This window comes from Salarias fasciatus, chromosome 18 (genome assembly GCF_902148845.1).
Source record: "Salarias fasciatus chromosome 18, fSalaFa1.1, whole genome shotgun sequence".
NCBI classification, from domain to species: domain Eukaryota; kingdom Metazoa; phylum Chordata; class Actinopteri; order Blenniiformes; family Blenniidae; genus Salarias; species Salarias fasciatus.
In genome coordinates, this window is record NC_043762.1 from 29,469,060 (window position 1) to 29,488,430 (window position 19,371).

Sequence of the window (19,371 nt, forward strand, 5' to 3'; positions counted from 1 at the left end):
ATACGCAAATCAACCAGTTGTTCCTCAACTCAAACAAACCATAAATACCTTTAATATGTACTCAGAACCAACTGTTTTAACCAAAACACAAATGATTTTATGTTCAACTGTGGCTTTAAGAAGATTTCAAAGGACAATTAAATTATTCAATTTTGTCAACATGAGCCTCAAGCTGCTTTTACATTACAAAAGTTAGATGGAAACGACTTTGTTTGATATTTTTTACTCCAGAAAAGGTCAGACGGTGATGTTTGACAATGATGGATGGACACATAAATATGTAAACATTCAAGCTATTTTCAACTGTCTTCATTGAATCGTTCAGTTTCTCATGTCTGCAGAATATCACGTGATCCGGATGATTCTGTGGCTTTGCGGGAGAAGCTGTGTTTACGTGGAAACAGAGACCGGTGCGTTTCGGAAAGCTTTCTCCATAAAGTGATGTTTTGAGGAACTCTGAACGCCGCTGGTGTGTAAACGAGTTTAAATAGCCGTTTTCACTGGAAGCTGCGTGGCAAACAGAGCTCTGGATCACAGGACAGCCTCTGCGGTCAGACCTATTGTTCTTTTCATCACAGGACCGGAGGGGTGGGGGTCTGAGGTCAGTCTGCGGCGGATTCCAAACATGTAAAGCAGCTCGTGCTAAAAGCAACTGTATGAGAAGTGGTTCATGAATGAACTGATTAAGAGGAAAGATTCAAAGCTGATCTTTTCTCTCAGACACCGACTCCCACAGCTTGGACTGATTCATCACTATCAGAGCCAAACGCTCAGACCAAACTCCAAATGCAGCCAGAACCAGAACCTAAAACCAGCCACTGGGCAAAAAAAAGGAAAAAGACCTTTAATGGTATCTGGCAACCTGCTGCTCTTGGCCTCCAAACAAGGGGCTTCGTTAAGGTTCAAACAAGCTCCGATTCAAAAGGACTCGGACCGAGTTTGATCACCTGCGCTTTTCATCCCCCGGTCGACACTGCAGCCGCAAAGAAACAAGAAACAAGAAACAAGAAACAAGAAACAAGAACGGCGCATCCCAAGAAAACACAGGAGGACTGTGGAGTGTGTGAAACTTCATGCTAATAAATCCGCTTATTTCTTTCTCTCTGCTGAGAATAGATTCTGTTTATGAGGCCAGATCTACTCTTCATTTGATGCTGCTTTGTCTCTGTGTCTTCACATTATTCACGACAGATTCTGAACGCTGCAGAGGAAATGCAGGCAGGTCTAAAACACTGCAATTTATATTTATAGACGAACACTTTAGAATGGAAAAGGAAAAACTAATCGAAAATGAACATCCTGTCTTGAATGAATTGAATGAATGAATGCCAGCTTATAGTTCTCATGCCACAGATTAACAGTGCCTGGAAAGTAGCTCAGCCGTTAGCATGGCTGTGCTAACGTGGAGGAATGTGAGAAAATGATGGTTTTTAGGGCGCTGACTTGTGTCTGAGCTGGGAAATGGGACAGGCTTACATATAGAACAATAGATGCAGATGTTCCTGCACCACGGTCCAGAGAGCCCATCCTATTTTCTTTTTTTAAAAAAAACAATACTTGAATATATTCCTCACAGGCTTTTGTCGTTAATATTAATTTTTCTACTTTCAAGTTTTGGCTCTGATCCATATTTTGATTTGACCTATTGCTGTAGAGAAAATAATTTATATGGGATTCACACTGCAACACACACACAAAGAATGAGTCTTCTGGGTTTATATTCCCTGAAACCACTCATGCAGAACCTCCGTTGCCTGTGCATGTGTTTCCAGTACGTTGAGTATATTCAGCCCAGCACAGTTCAACATACCTTCCAATCACTTCTAACACGAGTCTTTCACATGAGCGCAGCTCAAACTGATGTTTGCAATAACTCAGAGACAAAAAATCTACATTTTTCTGACAACAACTCCGCAGGGAACGTCAGTGCTCTCGTCCCACGCCGCAAACGTCTGTCAGAAAGTCTTATTCTCACATCCAGAGTGGTAAGAAAGCCCCACTGTTCAGTTCCGCCCTTCGGGACTGCATCAACGCTTTCAGAAAAAAAGACGTGACAGCTGTCTGACATGGTCGTCTACTTCACTCTGCGCTCTGCATCGAGATAGATATCGCTCTTATTACATAATGACGGGCTGTATCAGTCATTCCTGTGGAGATCAGATCAGAAATCTGTGAAATGAAGGCAGCTCACCCTGAAAAGATGAGCTCCTAAAGTAAAACATACAAGTTCAGGTGGTATTGAGTTGACCTTTTTTCAAATTTTATGTTAAGAGGTTTAAACTGAACCCGTTTCAGTTATTTCCTTGGAGTAATGGTCATTATTTCTGCAGGAAACTCACATAGATGTTTCTCTGCTGGTATCGCAGGAAGAGGTTGTGCATGATGGCGCCGTCGTGAAGGTCCTCCAGGGCGGCCATGTCCTCCACGCCGGCGACGCTGCTCTGGTGCATGGGCTGCACCTTCTGCCTGGTGAGAGCGTTCTGCTTGTAGGTGTAGACCTGCGACAGGAAACGGAAAAAAACATTTCACCTGACTGATTCATTGACTCCATCTGTCAGTGGTAGAGATTGCGTTGATGAACTGTACGGTGTTGAAACTCTGACAGTCATCATGAATTCAGTTATTTAATCATCTCGTTTCCGAGGTTTGGCCTGGTTCCATCAGGCAGGGCGTTTGATGATCAAATATACAAATACACAGACGAAGCTTCGCTTGGAGAACTTTGTAGCCACTGCTTCAACATTCATACTAACATTTCTTTTGATAGATTTGTCCTTCTAGAGTAAAGGCGAAGGACAGATTACAGATTGCAGCTCCGCTTCAGTCAAAGCTGTTGTGCTGAAGTCAAAACACAAACTAGGGGTGAACAGAGACCAGAGCACAGAGGTATCAACAACATTTCACATCACACTGATTCATAACCCACTTTTCAACCAGCACAGTGAAGCTTTATATTTTATATTTCAGTCTGCAAATCAGCCTCCATCCTCCAGCTTTTGATGGTTCAGGAAAACACCGATACCTGCCTCAGCACAGTAATGAACGACAATTATCTCAAAGTACAACACTGCCAAGAATCTATTCACAATTCACACAAAGAGGCGATTCTTCAATCCTGCTTCCTACAGCCGCCACAGCGCCAACAGTTCAGACCGCAACACACTCCAGCTGTTAAAAGAGGCTAATTCAGACCAGATCTGAAATGATCACAGCTCTGCAGGGGGTCTGGGCCCTGCAGGATCACCGAGGGGGGGATCCATCACTGCAGGGTGGTCTGCAGAGGCAGCAGCTCCGGTCGCTCCCCAGACTGATGTTCGTTTCCCTCGTCTTCATTCTGAGCTCCGTGATGACGTCTGACTTGGTAAGACTTTCAAGAGAACAGTAACTCAAACCTGGTGCTGTCTCAGCTTTTTTCTAACACACAACGCCACAGAGAACACTCAGTCAGGAGCAGAGGTTGACGTCATTGTGACAAAGAGCAGAAATAAAATGGAGAGAAGAAGAAGAAAGAAGAGGAAACTTGCTGAATGTATTTGCAGACAAACGTACGGACAACACACAGGCCTGTGTGTGGCTGCTCGGCGGCCGACCACCGCCGGGGGCCACGGGGACTCAAAGCCGGTCTCTGTCCGGGGAGTCGGTCCATTCTGAACCCCCCCACACACACACACACCACGTTAACGCCCGGGACGCTCCCAGCATCCGGCTTCATTTCCCACGTTCCTCCCTGGACGTCACACGGCGTGGCCGGGTCGCTCCCAGAGGCGTGGCCAGCGGTGCGTTCACAGCCCGTCCGTCCAGGTGACAGCAGCATTCTAATTGAAGTAGCACAAGTAAAACTAAAGGCGGGAGGTCAGGAGATTGGTTTTTTCAGACAGTTACATGAGAAGTTGTAAAATCTTCTCAGATCAGTTGCGAAACTCGTCCTGCAACACTTTCTAAACCAAACAAACCACGCCGGCACTTCATCGATGAGGCCAGAGGAGTTTCTCAACACAGAAGTTGGAGAAAAGACAAATACTCCATCAGGTTTTGTAACAAAGCCGTAAACACGAACTGGAGGGCAGATCCGAAGCCTCTACAGTAACAGATGCGTTCACGCCTCCTCCCCTCCAGACACCGACGTGTTGGCAGCGTCCGAACTCCACAGGTTGTTCTCACTCTGAACTAATCAGCTTCCTAATGGCTCCAGTTGTCTTCGTGGTGATGTGGGTCCAAACAAAGCCGCGAGGCCGGCCGCTAAGCCCGGCGACAGATGCTACGAGGAGTAAATCTCTCTGAAACAAAGCCATTAGACAGCGTCACCGACAGGATCCCTTTCTGGATCAGTCCGGATGACCTCGGCTGTTTTTACTTATGTGGAGGAAGGAAAGTGGTTTCAGACCTGCTCAGGCTCTGTGAGAGGAATTAACATTAAGAGACGTCTTTTTTTCTGCATATATCGCATCTATCTGCTACAGTGTCTTTAGCCGTGAGAAATATAAACATTCTGTATTTTCACTTTGTGAAGCAAGGCCACAGCCTGCAAGCAGCGCAGTGGTTTTCAAACCTGTAGTGTTTCATCACATTCATTATTTACAGGATTTATTAAATATTGTAGGAATTGTCAGAATATCAGCTCTTTTCCTGAAATTGTGAAAGTCAGGATTTGTCATTTAAAACATGGTCTAACGAGGGATGGCTCAAGATTGAGGAGAGTTTTTAAAGTTTGATCAAATTTAATTTCCTCATAATATTAAAATATAACAGTAGATACGGGATGATTCATTTCATTATGTTATGTTACAACAGTTTTTTTTAACTTTACAGATTTTTTTTTTTTTTTTTGCTCTTTTAGTTTGAAAACTATAAATACAGAGCCCTGAAAATAAAATCCCAACAAAATAACATTTTTAAGCTTGATGATCTAGAATGATTAATGGTTAAATAAATAATTTGTCTGGATTTAAAATTTTATCTACCGTTAGAGATAAAAACATTTATACATTTATTCTTCATGTGTTCACAAATTGTGAGTGAAAAACTGCTGAGTCTCTAGATAAAGTCATAAATGTCTTTAAACAGCGTTTCACTGGAACAGTTCGGATTTAAAGGCTAAAAGTCTCAAAGTGCGGAGACAGAAAAGCCAGTGAAGCCATCAGACGGAGACCCCCCTCCTAATCTCCTGGGGGTCACGGGGTCACGGCCATATGAATGGATTACCAGCCCTGTGCACCTGAGGTTCAGCCCCAAACCCAGACTGAGGTGGATCCAGAGAGCCAGAAGGCTGCAGGCGGCGAATTGCTTCAGTAACATTTAATAATCACTCCAACTTCCAGCCTGTAGTCGGTTTGTCACACGAGGAGGAATCAAACTGTTCATTATGAGTGGTTAGGAGGGAAAAGCGATACCTCCCACCCCCGCAGCGCCCCTCGCCCTCCCTGCTGGAGAGCCCCACAGGTAGCCTCACCCCCCTCCAGCCCATCATCTTCAAAAGCAGCAGCTGCTCCCTGAAGCACCATTCATCTCCTGCTGCATTGTCCTGCAGTCAGAGGGAGGAGGAGACTGTCTGCTCCGGCACAACACTGAAACACGAGCGAGACGGGAGACATCCATCATACACACACACACACCGCAGACACACACACACACTCCGACCAGTAATGTATAGAACACACCACAGTGTTCGAGGGTTATTTATTTACTGGATTACTTTACCTGTCTTTAAAGATTCAGAATGATATCTGGAGTTAATACACAGTCACGCTTTGGAACACAGCGTCGACTTCAAAAACTTTTTCTAACCTCTCTTGTGAGATCCCTTGTTTGATTCTAGGTCTGTGGGTTTATATGTTTTATTCTGTTCTGCTCAAAGCGATCATGGCGATGGGAGGATGTATGGACAGATGGGATGTGAGGCGTTAAAATAACAAGTGAAGCATTGATCCATCAGTGACAGTATTTTAGTTTCAAAAACTCTTCACAAAGATAAGAAAAGAAGAGAATCCTAAATTCTTGCAATAAGATATGAATTATCAACACTCAAAAGAAAAACTGAAGTGCGAGCAGACAGAAACTGTAGTTTGCTATAAATATATTAGAAATGATGAGTTTTTAGGTCATATATTCAACATATAAGGAATCAGCTTGAATGCCTGTTACAAGTACATAACCAGGTCTATTCTGAACATGACTTTCTGCATTTCAACTTCATAGACTTTAAATTTATTATGAGAAACATGTCTAGTCTGAAGCAACACTATATAATATGTTAACCAACGTGTCATATTTCCATCAGTATGATGTGAACAACCTTTGAGTTTTACACTGCTTTTCTAATGCAGGCTGTAACTCTGTGCACACAGAAAAAGACATACTGTGAGTAACCTGTAAAAAGATGCATTGTATGCGAGTGTGCATGAAAACGCACATCTATCTTGAAGAAAAAGAGTAGAAAACTGTAGAGTGTTTTGCACTCCCTGCTGTAGTTTTGCTGCTGAACACAGTTTGACTGCTCCGCTGTGTGGAACAGAAGACGGCAGCTACAGGGATCATTGTTGAGTTTTATTCAGGCGGCTCTCTGGCCGCTCAGCACCGACTTCTCCCACAAAGAGCAACATCTGCTCCGTCGCTGCCCGACAGGTGAAGTCCTTCTCCTGTTACACACGACAGGTGACCGGCAGCCAGACGCTGACAGGCTCACACACATCCACACATGCAAACAACAGCGCGTGCACACGCACAGACGACAAGAAGCTCATCCGTCACGTGACCACGGACAGGATGTTATTTGCATTAGTTCAACCGTCTCCTCGTGAGACTCGCAGGAGGAGTGGAGCTCGAGGGGAATCCAAACTTCCCCCATGAGGCTTCAGACCTGCTGCGTCTCCACAACACACCCAGGAGTCAGGTCAAAAACAGACAAGTCTCGTGCTGCCGTCATTTCTCAAGTCAGCTGAGTTAATTCAAACCTTTCTGCACATGATCCGTAATGTTGTTTACAGCAACGGACCGTGACATTCAATTGAAACGTGAAGTACATCACATTAAAAGTTAAAAGTAGGTGTTTTCCTGTTGTTTCTCCTTTCTGGACTCATTGGGTTTTGCACCTGTGTGAACACAAAGTCCTCATTGGCCACTGTGTGAGCCGAGTTTCACATAATGTACAAGTTTAGGCACATTATTACAGCAACAACAAATGTAGTAAAATGCTGTAATTAAAGGGAAGGGTTAGGCAAATCTAACCAAAACAGGTCTCGAGGTTTCGGGTCTGACCAGTCGATCACAGATAAAAGGGAGACAGAAGGAAACGAAACGGCTGAGAAACAAAAAGAACCAAAAAGAAAAAGTTATTCAAGAGAACCAGAGTCAAAACAGCCAGAAACACAAGGAGACAAAGAACAAACAAACACTGGATAAAATGAAAAACAAAAATCAAAAGAGCAGCAAAAAAGAAGCAAGAAACAAGATAGGCTGATGGAGTGAAAAATACAAGTAAATGTGGAATAACATTAAGATTTACAACAAAGGAGTCAAGATATTAACGACTGAGAAAAAAGAGACTTCGATGATGAAACACCAGAAGAACAAAGGTGAAATATTCAAAGGTATAGAAAAATTAATAATAGGACCAACAGAACTGACAAAAACAGATAAAGAAAAACAAAGGCAACGAACTAGACTGAGGTGAAAACCATTCACCAAGACTCAAGAGAGCTGAACGCACAGAAAAGACACTGAAGACTAGATCAGACATAAAAAGATGTGAAGACAAAAAGATACAAAGGAGAAGAAAAGGAAAACAGCAGTGAGAAGAAGAATACATTTACAGTTTTACTGACTTCAATCTGTGAGCAGTGAGAAAAACACTGTTATCGTCGGCATACAGGCACTGACACCAGCTGTGTTCTCAGCATCACAAACCAACCCAGCTTCGACTGAAAATAAAAAATAACGTTTACAGCAGTTTGCACAGAAAGCCCACGTGCTGGTGCTCAGAGTTTGCATGTTCTCTCTGTTTTCAGTGGGTCCTCCCTCATCACCACGCTCAGCCAGAGCCACAGTATTTCAGCTCCAGCATCCAGTCACGCTAAGCTGCCTCAGGCTGGATGGAGACAGGTGGAAGCTGGCCGTTATCATCGGGGCAGAAAATGCTGATAAATGGAATTCGCGCCGTCCTCCTGTTGAGGCTTCAGACTGTGAAGTGTGCGTTGGAGGGTCATTAGCTTCGGTGGCCGGCAGGTCCCGCAGACTGCCCGGGTGAATAGAGGCTCGGAGATAAGAATGCCTTAATCTGCCGGTAAATCTTCAGGACAATACGCCAGCTCAACATGACCCTAAATCCCTCGGCGCTCACATTGCAGGAAAGCCTCTGGTGGAGACCCTCGGCTACTCGCCGGCTACACAGGAAGTCTTTGTTAAAGCTGTCAGCAAAGGAAGGCACTGGAGAGTAAATCCACCCAAACAACTTACACAGGTTATTGCTGCTGCGCTCAGGTTGTTGGCTTTGGATACCCAGGTGGAAACAGGGCACTTTGAACTCTGTACTGATATTCGAAACATTAAAGGCAGTAAAGTTGTACTGCCTTTAATGTGCAGCGAGATAGCAGGACACGCACCAATGTTTTTCTGGATTTGATTGTTTTTCAGTTTAGTTTCACTTATCTCTAGTGTCTCTATTCTGCTTTACAGTTGGGAGTCACAACATGACGATAGATTCCCCATAGAGGAAAGATTTTCAAACGCAAAAACACAGAAGAAACTGAGGCTCGTCAAGCTAAAGCACAAAATCTGCTGAACAGACGGATTCATTTAGAGTCTTGATAATCAACCCAAACACACCTCGGCTCAGAGCGACCCCTCTCCCAGCCGTCCTTGAACCTTCCTTTGTCTGCTGTTTTGACAACACATGGATCAGAGACGTGGGGCAGAACCATCTGGGGTTTACAGGGATTTGCTGCATCTTGAGCTGATCCCAAATTATGAGTAGATCTGTGTAAGCCGCTGCTCTCTTGGAGGTGTCAGAGTGAGGTGTGGGAATGAAGAGCATTATTCCTACAAGGAGATCCGAAGGGTCGGACCTATAAAGGTTTTACGGTCAGCTGAGGAGGAAGAAAACAGCTCTGAAACCATGTGGGTTGGAGAAAATGTGAACCTCTGTCATTAAACCCGGAGACCATAGAAATGCTGTTGATAATGGAATTACTGATAATAAAGAATTACCACAAAAGCATGTGTGTGATTTTAGACAGTCATAATCCACAAGAGAAAACCAGAGCATTTCTCACCTGCCCATAGTCAGTGGCAAAGACGACGACCCCGCCGGAGCAGGAGGACACGGTGCTGGGGAGACACTGCTCGTCCTCCCGGAGCCACACCCGGTCACCCTGTGGACAGAGGACACAGCACCGTCAGGTAGACTGGAACGGACCGGGGTTATTAAACATCTCGAGCAACAGGTCCCCAAACAAGCAGGAAATGTTTCCTTCAGTGGACACTGCACACGTGCAAACCACTCAGCACTTCATTCATATTTATTCTAAGGATTTCAGTCATTTACAGGCCTAAAGTAGAGGTGGCAGGCTACAGAATGAGTGAAATCAAGGAGAATTTTCAGGCATCAACACTTTCTGTATGGATACTGATCTGTGTTACACTGAAAGGAACCAAGCTGAACTGGTTAAATTTGACATTTCCTGTTTCTAAGTCATTCTAAAAGAAACGGACTCAAGATTGACTTAATTATCTTTTCTATGATTAATTCCTACAAATAATCCATAAATACACCCATGTTGTTTTTAGAAGTAGATCTTTTTATAAATCCAATAACAATGAAACAGGTTTTTAGGACAAAGGACGGCGAATCCACAGCAGTGTGTCACTGACAAGTACAGCTCCTTTAAACCTCAAGCGGTTTAAGATTCACTTCTTTTCCGATGACAAAGCAAAAAGCAGGAGCAGAAGCTACTTTGACCTTTCTCTGACCATCAGGAGGGTTTCCGCTCACATGAAAGCGGCGCAGTGTGGAGTTTCAGGCGTTTGAACCTGCGGCCGGGCTGCCGTCGCCCGAGAGGCCCGTAAACCTGCATGTTTACTGAAGCGTTTTACTGAGCAATACCTGCTGGCCCGTCGGGTTTACAGCTCCTGTTCGCTGCAGGGCTTCCAGCAGGCCAACAGCTGGATCCTGAATCACCTCCATCATCCTCACACTCTCAGTTTGAGGAAAAAGAGGAAGAAACTCTCAGACGATGCAGATCAGCAACTGATGCACTTTATAGCCTTCAACGGAGAGCACCGTGAAAACACACTCCGCGCTCCAAACTGCTGAGGAGGAGGATCCAGGGACCCTCCAGCAGTACAGCTCCCTGCTAATCGCATAGCCACATGTGCCGCTGTTCATTAGCGTGACAGGCTAATGCTAATGGGAAAAACAACCGCTGCGTCTTTGTGGGACGCGCACCCCCCACCCCCCTCTGAACCAAGCATATGAATGACCTCTGACCTACAAGCCCTCATTCAGGCAGAGCCGTCCCGGCGTGGTCCGAGGAGGCACCTGGGTGGGAAAAGTTAGCAGATGAATGGAGAACAGGACGAGCACATGCACACAGAGCAAAGCCGGGGTCTGCAGCGTCAGCAGTGATCGGGGGGGAGCCGAGCTGTTCTAAGCCGCCGGCCTCCCTCTGCAGAGGGATTCAGGAGGGCTCTCCTCGGGAAATATTAAACATGGCGCTCAGAGGAAGCTCGTAAAACACTTCTCGTTTCATCTAGACTCTGTCGCATGATGCTGCAGGAACATGAACAGGAAAAAAGTTGATCCACCAGTCAAAAATTGATGATGAAAGTCATTTGTTTTCATTTTTGTGCACATATTTTCTGTATTTTCTTATGCAGAATAAGAGGGAAAAAGGAGAGACAACAAGAATGTAGTAAAATCCATATGTTAAAAAGAAAGTTCTGATTACAATTACTGTTTGTTTATACTCAAGACTGTACTTATGAATCATGCAAAAACCCAGGATATCCCAATGATTTCCAGAAGTGTTGCCACTGTAGATGAACTACATATTGTAGATGCAATTAATCTTTAATTTGGACACTGTAGGCAGAAACAGAACGGCCTCGGGAGGCGGTGGTTGGCGTCGGGCTCTTTGAAGCTTCCAATAGGAGCCACACAAAGGAAGATGCTCCATTGTGACGTGCACAAAGAGGAGACGTGTGCTGTTTGGCTGCAGAGGCCATGCGGACATTCCTGCTGTGCACCACCAAAGGCATCTCATGCTCCCATCAGCGCCGGGCGCAGAAAAAGAGAGGGGTCCCCCTCCTCCCATCGGCACACTTTTCAAGACTCTTTTACCACCAGAGACCCCCGACACACACACACAGACACACACACACACACACACACACACACACGCTTGCTGGCAGCGTGTGTCCCCCACCTTCCCTCTGCTGTGGGAAGAGAAAGAGGCTTCGACAGCAGCACACTATCTTATTGTGCTTTCTCTCCCTCTCTTAATCTACTCTGTCCCGCCTTGCCTGTCTTCTACACACACACACACACACACACACACACACACACTGACACACAGAGCTACTGGCCCATTTCTAAACTCGGGCTCGGAGCCAGAAGCGTTTGCTTCACCTCCTCTCCGTCATTCATCACCGCTGATTGCCTGAACTCTGAACATCAAAGGTCTGGCTTGTATCAGAGGAGCGTCTCAGTTAATGGACGAAAAATACACTTCTGTTCTAATGAAGACAAGCTGACGAAGCCGGACAGCACTCAACTCATAAAGCACACCAACAAATGGATGCGAAGGAAACTTGAATCCTAAAGTGGACAAAAAACTGGCACATTAAAGGAAAACGCTCTATAAAATGATTTGCAGTCACTTCAGTTTGGGTCTACACATCAAATCTAAAAGCACATGTCCAAAGTTCCCATACAACATCAGGAACATATGTTCAGGCAAAAACGTCAGGGCAGAGACTCTTTGGTTCCTGCTGAAAACTATGCATGCATAATCAGATATACGTGCATGACTGTGCATTGATCGATTGAAATCCCTCTCCGCTCAGGGTCTAAATCTGATGCATCCCACGTTTAGGGGAAGAAAAGAAACTGGGAGCTCTGTCAAAAGAATCAGACAATATAACCCGATATTCCTGACATATTTTCATAACCAGACACAGCTTCCTGACAAGGCCACTTTAAAGCCTTTTTTGTTAAATAAAACAAGAGAAAAAAGTATCTGCATCTGCATTTTTGTTTCCCCCCCCCGACGATCACCTTGACATGAAAGGAAGTGCGGCCTTGGAGCAGCTAATGTCAACATGCGGGCCGGGAGACGCTGAAGGGTCTTGCCTGGGACTGGGCCCGGCGGATCAAGGCCCAGCTGTTGCACCACAGACCTCTGAGCCCCTCGGTCCTGCTAAACCTGGGTAAACCCTCCCTCACACAGCAGAGTCCGAGGCGTCAGCGCCGGACACATCCAGATATCAAAGATGGGAAAGGAGGCGCCGGAGAGCTAGGCTAATCTCTCCTGCCTTCTGATGGTGAAAAACAACAAACAAGAGTCAGAAAGGTTTCAACAGAGGCTTAATGAAAACACCATTTTAAATGATCTGCACTACTGAACCCTTTTCACTCTGATCTTGTTACCGCTGATAGGATTTGACATTTGTATGAGCCAGGATCATAACTCCCAGACCTTTTATACTTAGAAGTTCAGAAAATTACCAGGAAGTGAATAAAATTGGCTTTCATAGCTTTATTAAAAACGTCAGTAGCACCATGTTTCTTCCATCTAATCACAAACAAGACTCAGAGTGTCTAAACTTTTATCACAGATAAAAACCACTGACTGCTTTGGTGAATGTCTGACACCATACGCCTTCCTTTGTGAAGATGTGTCGATTACCCGGGAAGAAGCTCGTCTCGGGGTGTTATCTGCAGCCTGACGCTTCCTCCCAGCCAGAACCAAAACACCAACACAAGCCTCGCGCCCCGGAGCCTGGGGAGTGAAGCCGGAGCGGTGACCCGTCCCCGGCGTGCATTTTCCCTGCGTAACCTCGACATGTGTGGCTAATGCTCGCTCTGCGGGGCGCTGGGGGGGCGGCTGGGAGGACGGGGGGCCGTTGTGCTGGGAGCGTTCGTACGCCATCGGGGTCGGGAATGAGCAGCTGTCTTGTTCGGGAGATTCCGCTTCCTCTGCTTTAACAAACCCGGTCTTGTCCTCGGCCGCAGCCTTCCCCTCCATCACACCGTTCAATGAGAGCGCCTGTCGAGTCCCCCCCCTCCTGGGACTCCTGCCACTGCTGGTATGTCCCCTGAAGAATTACACTCTCTTACAAACAATTGGGAGCATTTGATGCATTCTGAATTTTTCCACTGCTGGTGCTTTAAACTCCACACAGAGGTCTGTAATGGATGAAAACTCTGCCTTTACAGAGCATACGGAGCCACGGCGTGCCGCCCTCCCTCCAGCAAGGCTCTGAGCACCACGTTGTGATGAACTTTCACCTCATCCGCACCAGTTGTGCCGTAAAACAGGCACATCTCCAGCAGCTGCAGCGCTGCAGGAACCCCGAGGCTGGCGAGAGTCCGCAGGCTGAAGGCAGTCGTTTTATGAGGCAAGATTATGAGCGGGCAAAGGAAAAGACAGCAAAGCTATCCAAATTTAAAGGATTTCATTTATGAAACGGATCAAAAACCCTGAAACATGCTGGAAAGAAGTTAAAATAAAAACAATCTAAATTTCTGAAATCGAAGCAGGAGCGTCCCAGCAGACAGTGCAGCAGGCTACCAGCGTCTTGTTTATACGAGCCCCACATGATCGTCACGCTGGAAACCTCAAACACCAGGCAGACAAAAAACGTTGTGTGTGAAAAGAAAAAAAAACACTGTTGATTTCTGAAAGAGCCGTTTGATCCTTCAAGGAGGCACGAAGACAAACATCAGTTTATCTGATGTCTGAAAGGTTTCTGCTCCAGCTGCGATCTGGACCGTCTGGGGACAGGTGTGCTTGGTGCTTCTACTTCTGCTGATTCCTGAATCCTCTTCCTCCTTCTGCATGTTCAGTTCCCAGACACACACTCCTCACAGGCGCAGCAGTCACACAAAATCACTGCTAAATGTCAAGAATAAAGCTCCTCGTTCATTCCAGACAGACAACGGCGACATTTCAGGGCATTAATTCTGCAAGTCAACGCAGCATTTTGAATTCTTTAAAGTTGGAATTGGTTTTATATTAAAAGTTAACTGTGCTGGAATTATTTTGTTGAAAATCAGGTGGATTTTATGAACGTCAGAGAGTGGACATCATTTAAAAGCAAAAAGCTGAAACCTGTGCAGAAGCTGAAGCTTCTATAAGGCAGTAGTAAAAACAGCCTCCAGAGAACATCAGATGAAGGCCCGTCCAGACCAGATGATTAGCCGTTACCTCATGGAGGCCAGACACACTTCATGGTGTGTGTGTTCTGCAGGTACTGGTGTTTTCCTGCAGGTAGCGGTCGGCGCTGTGCGCCGGAGCAACACTTCGGTTCTGTTTTTCTTCATGAGATAAATTCCAACCGACTGACTGGCTGAAGTAATCATTAACTTTTTCGGAGGGAAGCCTTTTACGAGCGAGGTTAAAGTGACTAACCGTTCACTCTCGTATTTGAAAACGTCCAGCCAATAGGAAGCGAGGAGACAGACGTGTTTCTGGTTTAAGAGCATTTTTGTGTCAGACTGAGAATTTTTCTGAAAATGTTCACGTTTGAATTACCCGATGACAGTTCTGGAGTCTTTAGAGAAACTTCACGGCGTCCACAGTCTGCCGAGTCCCTGAATAACATGTGATACGTTCATCTTTTCATTTAGGACTAAATTTTACATCCAATTGTTGGAGAGATTTCGCAAGAATAGCAAAAGAATTTGGATTTTAAAAGAGAAAGGAGAAAAGTAAACACGGTGAATGCGCTCCCCTGTGACGGTGGTGACTGACAGCACAATAGGAACAATGAACACACTGCGTTTAGTGGGAAACGGCCGTCTGGAGGAAGTGCACGAGCGCACGTTGACCTTGAACCTTTGCCAGCATGTGGGCGCAGACCAATCACCTCACCGATCAACTCGACTTCAGCAGCACAAAGTATTTAGATTTGAAAGCCCGGACACACAGGGTGCAGGCAGGGGATTGTGGGAACTGGTTATCTTGCCGTGTTGACTTTTGAGTCTGGGAAAGCTCGTCTTTTACACACGCACCCACACATGCACACACACACACACACACACACAAAGCAAACACGAGGATAATAAAGTATGAATAAACTGAAGTACACAAACAAATATTCAGAGAAGTGAAGCCATTCATGTGTTCATCTGACACAGTTAAAGCAACATGCTCACAATGCAGCGGAAAAAAAACAGGAACCCGTATGAGAATGAGCAACAATCCTGGAGCGACTCAAACTCACCAATCCTGGAATTAAATGACGTTTATATCATTATGGTTTGATATAAAGACTGTTCTTAAAAATGCTGATTTATTTTTTTCTTGCTCTGAACTTGCAGGATCTGCTTTTCCTACCAGGAGCGCCTCAGCGATTTGCTGACCGAGTCGTTTTTGGTCATTTGTTTCTGATTTCTGTTCAACTGCCACTAGAGAAGAAATAAAGACGCCTGCTGATAAACACGTGAAAACTACTTATTCGCACAATTTTTGTGAATCGCTTGTGAAAGCTTGGATGGAATTTGGACAAAAGCAATAATTTCATTCATATTGAGGTATTAACAGTCATCACTCAGATGTAAAGAAAGCTGAGATTTAAAGATTCACTCTGTCCTGATTATACAGGTGTTCACCGAGGTGTCCATATGAAGGGAAGCACGCTGGTCATTTAGAATCAAATGTGCAGCTCCCAGAGCTTTAATGTGAACCTACTCTTGGAGCTCCTCCAGTAAATGACGTCTACTGGCGGCTCAGTCCGCGGCGATTTCACCTCATCTGTCATCATAGCATTTATTTACCATCTGCCTTTACTTCAGCTCACACTTATTGAAATTCCAGCCCTTAATGCACCTTAATTGGAAGTTGCATACCACTTAACCACCTACTGCCGCCAGCACTGCCATGCATTATCCTCTGCAGAGCGCTGGAGTTCATGCTACACGACATGTAATTACCTCAGAGGGTAAAGGAAGATTTTCCAAACTGTAACGTAAAGGGAGTGTGAGCGGTGGAGACGTTTTGTCAAAAACCCAGCAAACAGCTGCAGATTCATGGTCCACGTGATCGTTCTGTTAAAGCGCTATCTAATAAAGTTGCAAAGACTGAATAAGGAAGGCATGCTGTTGCAGCATTTTCTCACCGGTCAGATTTAGAACTTTTATATTGCCAATCCTGGGAGTGGAACCAAATCCTCCGACTTCCCACACAGACTCAAAAACCCTGCCGCTACAGTGAGTGCAGCACGTTAGCCTGACGTAAAGGCCACGGGGTCGTAAAAAACACAAAGAGAGAAGATTTATTCTTCAATCTAACATGGAGATAATGTGTCCCAGCAGCCACTCCGCCTCCTGGGTGAAGCTCCTTGTTCTGGCTGCAGTACAAAAGAATCAAATCACGGTCTAATCACACACACGGAGAAACGGGGGAAATAAAACAGCTTTTCTGATGGAAAGTTTAATGTGAAACACGGCTGTTCGGTATTTCAGTGTTGAGTGAAGCCATGTGTCTAACAGAGGCTCCGCATCCGGGTTATTCTGAGCATTCTGTTTAACTCCAGGAGATATTTCTGTTGCATCAAAGCCTGACTGCGATCAAGTTTCAGTCCGTTTTATTAATGAAACTTCAAGAAGTCAAATCAATTTCATTTCAGTTGTTTTTTAAGAGAAAGAAGAGGCACTTCCGTAGCACACAGACACACACGCTGCAGGGACTGATCACAGCAGCCAATCAGACGCTGTGGGAAGTCGCTGACTCGACTGACATCAAATGAAGTGGTGATTCGTTTCATGGGCTCCGATAATGTGACTACAGGTTTTCTTCCTTCCCTGTCAGTCTGTGGATTTTCTCACCGTCCAATAATCTTTTTGCAAACACACCCTAGTTTACACGCAACATGACTTATGATGATTTGCTAACATTACTGTAAAGCCAATATTTTATTTTCCCTTCTCTTCGCCTGCATGCTAAAGTAATGTGTTTGTACACAAGACAGCCAAAGTTACAACACTGACAATATTGCATACATAAAAGCTACAACTTCCATAAAACAAACATGCACAATGTTATATAATTGTGCTGCATGTATAATGGTCTTTTTGCAGTTCCACAGCAGCAAGAATGGAATTAGGTCTTCCTTTTTATTAATTATGTGCTAAATAACTACAGAACACTGAGAATATATATTATTCCCTGTCATCAAGTTTAATTGAAAGCACATTTTTTCATGACCCTGTACTGTCACAGCTCACACTCCCCGCTCAGCCTCAGCTCATCCTGAGGTGACTTCAGATGGTCTGCAGAGCTTTGGTGCTCAAATGGCTTTCTAACTATAGAATCTATGATAAATGTTTTTTTTATTTGACATACACTTTGACCAAATTGTACTCAAAGAGACTCAATATGCTATCAAAGCGAGGGCAGGGCCCAGGACTGCAGGACCTCCGGACCAGATCCAAGAGGGGTCACTGCTGAAACGCCTCTGTCTGAATTCATTTGCTCAGCTGCTGTGGGCCGCCGCCGCCGCCAGAAAGCTGAGCCACGATGCCAGGAAATGTGACATTAAAATAACATTATGCTGAGAACCAACGTCTCATTCCAAACCCACAAAAAAACACACTTCGGTTACTGTTTTCATACGACAACATTTCTCTCAATACCGTAGTTTTTGACTCTGCAGTGAATGAGACGGCGAGCTCTGCTGTGTGAATCCATATGAACCACTCCCATCCAGACACATCCAGAACCAACAACCTCAAGCTTTTAACGCCTCCTGACACCAACAACGGATGAACCCAGTGCAGAGAGTTCTGCAGGCTGACTGTTCAGCCTGTTTTCACTCAGAACCATCAGCTCAGTGAGAAACCTCAACCTCCATCCTCCACTGACCACAGGCTCCGCCTCCAGCGAGCCTCTCCTCTCCTACACCTACTGCACCAGGATGACGACACCGCCGGGCTGGCGGCTCCGCGGTTGGAATATTTTTAGAGTCCAGACTCGGCGTGGAGATGGCCGGTGTTTACAGAGCGGGTGTGCGGTTTGAATTTTCTTTGTCTCTGTCCGCTGAGGCGGGGGTGAGTGGGAGTTCACCCAGGGACAGTCGACTCGGACCGAGTCTTCCCAGCCAGAAACCAGCGGCTTTTCAACACACCAGCAACTTATTGCAAAGAGCGGTCAAAAATGAAACTTTCTTTCCCCCTCTGTATATATAGGGTGTCTCTCCTATCCACACCCACTTTTCAAACTGCTCCTGCAGTCCACCAGAATCCCGCCGACAGGTCACAACGCCCTGATATGTGAGACAATACACAGTCATTATGGGCAGGTTGCAAAATGTTTAAAATGTCAACTCAGAAGTATTGTAATATTCCCAGAATTGTAATAAAACCCAAACATATTTGTCAAAAATGTCAACTCGCAGTTCTACAACTTCTTGTTCTCTCAGTATTTTTCCAGTTTGGATTGCTGAAGCACAGCATGTCCTCCTCCACCAGCAGCTCCAGCTCCAGCCTCCTCCTCCTCTACTGGCAGTATAAAACTGAAGTTGACCAGTCCGACACGAGCGGTGCCACTCATGCACTCATTTTTAACCCTCTCACTCCCAGTGAAGCAAAGCTACGATACAAACCTGTGAGACTTACTGACCACGTTTTCCCGTTTCCACATTTCTGTATTCTGTTTCACTCTGATCTATTTTCTGCTGGGTTCACTGTCTGCCACGACATTAAAAACCCTCAGCAGGATATCAGGATATGATTCCAGTTTTAGTATTTTACCTCAGGCAGCTCTGTGAAATACAAAATCAATATGAAACAACAGCCAAGGACCCAAAGAACAATGAAAAGCAGCGTGGAAAACAACGTAATGGAAGAGAAACCCTTCACAGGTTTCAATGACTTCACAGCAGTTTCCATCAGGCTGATTAGCACCTCATAAACGTCATGAGTCGATGCAATTAAAGATAAACAAGAGCTCAGATGGAGAGCAGCCACACACACCACCTGCTGGAAGTGAATTATTAACAGGGTAGCGGTGCGAGAGGTCAGAGGTCAGACGAGGCTCGCTCTGGGAGTGAGCAGAGGCGTTGACTGGAGGCCGCAGAGGAAGCAGCTGCTCTTCAGCGCGCCGGCCTCCTGCCGCCGCTCAGGTTATCGGGAGATACGGAGGAAGAGCGAAGACAGAG

At 45.4% G+C, this 19,371-nt stretch overlaps 1 protein-coding gene across 1 annotated transcript in view; it reads right to left on the minus strand.

Annotated features, from left to right (window-relative positions):
* myo10 (myosin X) overlaps positions 1-19,371 on the minus strand; it is an 88,359-nt gene that overhangs the window by 52,482 nt on the left and 16,506 nt on the right. The window contains 2 exon segments of the mRNA XM_030114890.1: positions 2,340-2,498; positions 9,267-9,365. Coding sequence (XP_029970750.1) covers positions 2,340-2,498; positions 9,267-9,365 — 258 coding nt within the window.